We start from the raw sequence: 4913 nt of genomic DNA on the forward strand, positions 1-4913 counted from the left end.
CTAAAACATTTAAGCATACTTAAACCTTCTTTTCAAAACTTCTGAAAAAGACAAACCTCATTAAACTTATTTTTGTGCCTTTGTTCACTATTCTTTAAAGAGCCTTTTTTTTTAAAGATTGGATATTAGTATATTCTTGTAGTGATGCAAACCACTATACTTCTACAATATGTTGAGAAATGATTGACATTTTCCACTTGAATGTTGATATTTTCTTATGAGAAAGTCCAAGTAAAAGTTATCCATGTCAAGATGATGCAAATGTTCATTTTCTCATACTTGTGGGGAGTAAGTTGTGTTTTCCACTCGAATATGACAAAATGTTTTTTCAAATCAAAATCAATCAACAAATAACCCAACTTTTTCATAAAAACATATTTGTAAGTGGTTCCTATGGAGCACCATTGATGTGAGGGGTGATAATACCTTCCCCTTGCATAACCAACCCCCGTATCCAGGTTTCTCTTTTGTTTTACTTTTTGTGGGTTTTGTTCGACCTTTTTCATATTCCGTTTGGAAACAATAAAGTTCGGTGGAGACTCTTACTTTTATGAGTTAAGTTAATCAATAGCTTAATCTCAATTTTTTCCACCGCGATAGTTGGCGACTTTGTTGGGGAATCTGACTCTCTAAGTGGGTTAACCCTAGCTTGTTTATTTGTGTTTATGTTATTGCTTTTTATTTGCCATTATTTGCGGGTGCTTGGTGATATCTGTGTGGTGAGATAAGTCCCTTACCCAGACTTGAGTACACTTAAGTTAGGATGGTGGTATAGTCATGTTGACCGTATTGGCGTTATCCTTGTTAAGTTGGCATGAGAAGACCGCTCATAAAAAACCCATTGGAGGTATTAACGTCTTGCGAGTAGTTGTAATAGCACTATTATTTTCGACGTGGGAGTCCAAGATTCTGAGAGACCTTATAACACTTTAACCTCTCTTGGACTTTATGATGTAATGTGGTGACCTTTCTGGCATATGCCTGGTCAGGTTGATACACGGTACTACACTCAGATGAGGTTCACTTGAGAATATTATTATTCTATGAGCAAGTCATTAAACCGGTAATATCTGAAAGATGGACTTACGACTCTAGGAACTTTTTTAGAACTTGGTTATTGTTTGAGACATCCAAAGCTATAGAATATACCCTATGGGATGGTTGTCACCATGTCCACCTGAATCCATGGTCATGATATTGAACCTTTAACCCCCCCCCCCCCCATGTTTGTGATTATGACATAATCATAGGAGTACTAACGTCTTGCGAGTAGTTGTAATAGCATAATTATTTTTGACCTAGGAGTCCAAGATTCCGAGAGACCTTATAACACTTTAACCTCTCTTGGACTTTATGATTTAATGTGGTGACCTTTCTTGCATAGGCCTGGTCAGGTTGATACACAATACTACACTCAGACGAGGTTCCCTTTAGAATATTATTAGTCTATAAGCAAGTCACTAAATCGGTAATATCTGAAAGATGGATTTACGACTCTGGGAACTTTTTTAGAACTTGGTTACTATTTGAGACATCCAAAGCTATAGAACATACCATGTGGGATGGTTGTCACCATGTCCACCTAAATCCATGCTCGTGAGATTGAACCTTTAACCCCCCCCCCCCCCCCCACACACACACACCCACTCATCCACCATGTTTGTGATTATGACATAATAATGCATTCATGCATTCATGAACATCTCTTTTCACCTGGTTTTCAAGGGACTTAGGAACTTTATTTGCAAACATCATAAGTGATTTGAGAATGGACTCTGGAAGGAGAAATACTCATCAGTTCAGTTTCATGCGTCTTGAATTGAAAGAGCTAAGGAAGCCAGAAGCTTTGGAGGCTTGTCCTCCTGATTTCAAAAATCGGTATGGAAAACTTTTGATTATGGTGAATATTGATCTAGAAGATGGAGTTTTGAACACCTTGATCCAGTTCTATGATTCAGCGTATAGGTGTTTCACTTTCCCTGATTATTAGCTTGCACCTACTTGGGAGGAGTATTCCTATTACATGGGCTTTCCTGTATATGATTAGATATCGTTCAGCGGTTTAAAGGATATTCCTAAGTCTCATGTCATTGGAGAGACTGTGCATTTGATAAAAAGGGAGATTGATGCTAATCTTGTGACTAAAGGAGATATTATTGGTCTACCTGCTAAGTTCTTGATGGAGAAGGTTGCTGCTCTTGCTAGTGTTAGGAGTATGGTTGCTTTCTAAGTCATTATCGCTTTGCTTATCTATGGCATAATCTTGTTCCTTAATGTTGACAACTTTGTGGACATCAATGTTATCCGTATCTTTCTGATTCGAAATCTAATTCCTACTTTTCTCGCAGATACCTACTATTCTATCCATCACAAAATAGAGAAGAAAAAAGGAACAATCATGTGTTGTGCACCTTTATTGTACAAGTGGTTTATTTCACACTTGTCACAATTCAACTTATTCAAGGATAACAAGAAGTGTTTAAGGTGGTCTCAGAGGATCATGCCTCTCACCAATGCAAATTTGACTTGGTATTCTAGAGTTTTTGATGACCTGAAGATTATTGACAGTTATGGTGAGTGCCCTAATGTACCTCTTCTTGGTACAAAAGAAGGTATCAATTACAATTCGATCTTGGCTCGACATTGGCTTAGGTATGGTTTAAAGGATAAATCAAGCAATCTTCTTGTGGAAGGGTTCATCATTCAAGAAGGTATTGATAGCAAGGGGTTAAAGGAGAAGATAGTCAACACTTGGCGTAAGATTCACAGAAAAGGAAAGGATGAATTAGGAAACAAATATTATGTTTCCTTGGAGCCTTACACTCAGTGGATGCAAGCAAGAGCTGCTAAGATCAAGATGCCTTATCCTCCTTAAGAACGTATGTTCCCTAAATACGTAGGACTCACTCTTGTTCCAGTTGAAGATCTGAAAGGACACCAAGTTGCTTTAGCTCGGATGAAGCAAGAAAGAGATACTTGGGAGAGTAAGTTTCGTGTTTAAAATGCTAATATGATAGAACTACCATGGCAGTTGAAGGAGAAAGATGATTTCCTTCACCAGAAGGACGACTTGATTGAACCACATGGAAAGAAAAGGAAGAGGGAGCAAGAGGCTAGGTCTGGTACCTAGAAAAGGTTTGTTGATAAGATCTTGAAAGAAAAGGCTAACATGAAGACTGATTTTGAAGCTCAGATCAGGAAGCTCAAGAGGAAGTTGCAGTAAGGGGTAGATTTCTCTAGTTATGGGTCCCTCGGATCCTAGGCTTTAGTTTACATCTTTTGTTTAGGATTGCTTTGAAATCATGAACAGAAACTGTAATCCTTCCAGATATTTTAATGAAATAAAAGTTTGAGTTTTATTTTAAAATGTTATTACTCATGGTGTTTTCAATTTGTTTTAATTCTTTAGTTCCTTGAAAACAATCATTTGCACATCACATTTCAAGCACCATTTGCATTATTTTGTCTTGGTTTTTACGAGTGCCTTTCAGAGTCTCATTCATTTTCCTTCGTCTTCGTAGAAGACAAGCTAACACACTAGTACATGTCATACCCTAAAATTTACCCTACCTCATATCACCTTCTTAAACCCTAATTCATGAGCATACATACCATGCATGTCATCTCATATGCATCAATCTACAATAATGATGATATCTTCTGGTACAACCGTGTGTACCATGGTGTGCAGATTATCGACTCTTGTGGTGAATTCTCCAATGTGCCTCTTCTTCAGGAGGGTAAAGATCCCCAAGGCTTGAAGGCCAGGATGGTCCGCGCTTGGCCAAGATCCATAAGAAAGGAAGGAGGGAGCTAGGTCCGAAGAACTGTATCGCTTTGGAGCCTTATACTTCTTGGGTTAGGAGGAGAGCTTCCGAATACCTCATGCCTTACGAGTATCCGAGACCTACACCTTTGGTTTTGGCTGGGCCTTGACCCCTCCCTGACCAAGGAGTAGAGGAGTTGAGAGATGAAGATCGTTCACGTGCTTGGATCCGTGAACGAGAGGAGTTGCTTCAGCAGATCAAGGAGAAGGATGCTTTGATAGAATTCCTCGAGCATCAGGTTATTGATGATCCTAATGACGCATGAACTTCTCTGCTTCCTCAATCTTTCAAGTTTTGGAAGAGGAAGTACGATCGAATCGCCAAGGAGAAGGCAGATATGGAGGCAGCCTATGAGGAGGAAGTGAAGAGGCTTCGCGCATCTTATCTTCAAGTCTCTCGAGCTTTAGATGATTGTTTCTAGGGATCCATAGGATGATCATTTTCCTTCTCTCTTGTATTATATTTGGTTACCTATGCTGTACTTCTTTGGTGTAAAAACATTTCCCAAATATTTTTGATATTGTATTTCCATATGTTTAATATTTCCAATATTTGCAAATAGAACTCTAAAGTTCCTCTGATATAAAAACAAATCATATGCACAAGCATTGCATGCATCATACGCATAAGCAGGTTTTGTTCCAGGATTCTTGTCCTATTGTCTAACACTGTGTTCTTCATTTATTTTTAAGACAAGCTGACTCACCGGTACTACACCAGAGCCGACTCATCGAAACTGATGGATCATTTGGAACAAGAGAACCGCGAGATGAAGGAGGAAGTAGCCAGATTGACTGCCCTGATGGAGTCATTCTTGGCTGCTCAGAGCCAGTCTTCTCCGACACCCTCAACTCCTCCCTAGAGGAAGGTCATTTCTGAGATCGCAACTTCTACTGTGCCTGCTGCAACAACCCACATTGTGCCATCTATGCCAGTCGAGTTCCCGTGGGGAATGCCCGCCAATTTTGTGCCAGAGGGTTTTGCTCCTACTCTTGCTTCTTTGCCGGCATCTAGCCCGGTCCTTTCAGTGCCACCTCCCGTTGTGCACACATTACCAAGAGTTGAAGATACCATCTACCATTCTGA

The 4913-nt window shown here is 39.5% G+C and overlaps 1 protein-coding gene across 1 annotated transcript; it reads left to right on the forward strand.

The window, feature by feature from the left end:
- The first annotated feature begins 1768 nt into the window (after positions 1 to 1768).
- LOC127130311 (uncharacterized) lies at positions 1769 to 2875 on the forward strand. Its single transcript, XM_051059343.1, has 3 exons — positions 1769 to 1959; positions 2059 to 2213; positions 2349 to 2875. Exons 1-3 carry the CDS (start codon positions 1769 to 1771, stop codon positions 2873 to 2875), a joined length of 873 nt encoding a protein of 290 aa, XP_050915300.1.
- The last annotated feature ends 2038 nt before the right edge of the window (positions 2876 to 4913 follow it).

This window comes from Lathyrus oleraceus, chromosome 3 (genome assembly GCF_024323335.1).
Source record: "Lathyrus oleraceus cultivar Zhongwan6 chromosome 3, CAAS_Psat_ZW6_1.0, whole genome shotgun sequence".
Classification (NCBI taxonomy): Eukaryota; Viridiplantae; Streptophyta; class Magnoliopsida; order Fabales; family Fabaceae; genus Lathyrus; species Lathyrus oleraceus.

Coding starts and splice junctions, on each gene's coding strand:
- LOC127130311 (XM_051059343.1), top strand. CDS start 1,769: ATGGACTCTGGAAGGAGAAATACTCATCAGTTCAGTTTCATGCGTCTT. Junction 1,960..2,058: donor ATCCAGTTCTATGATTCAGC/GTATAGGTGTTT, acceptor GATATCGTTCAG/CGGTTTAAAGGATATTCCTA. Junction 2,214..2,348: donor TGCTCTTGCTAGTGTTAGGA/GTATGGTTGCTT, acceptor CTTTTCTCGCAG/ATACCTACTATTCTATCCAT.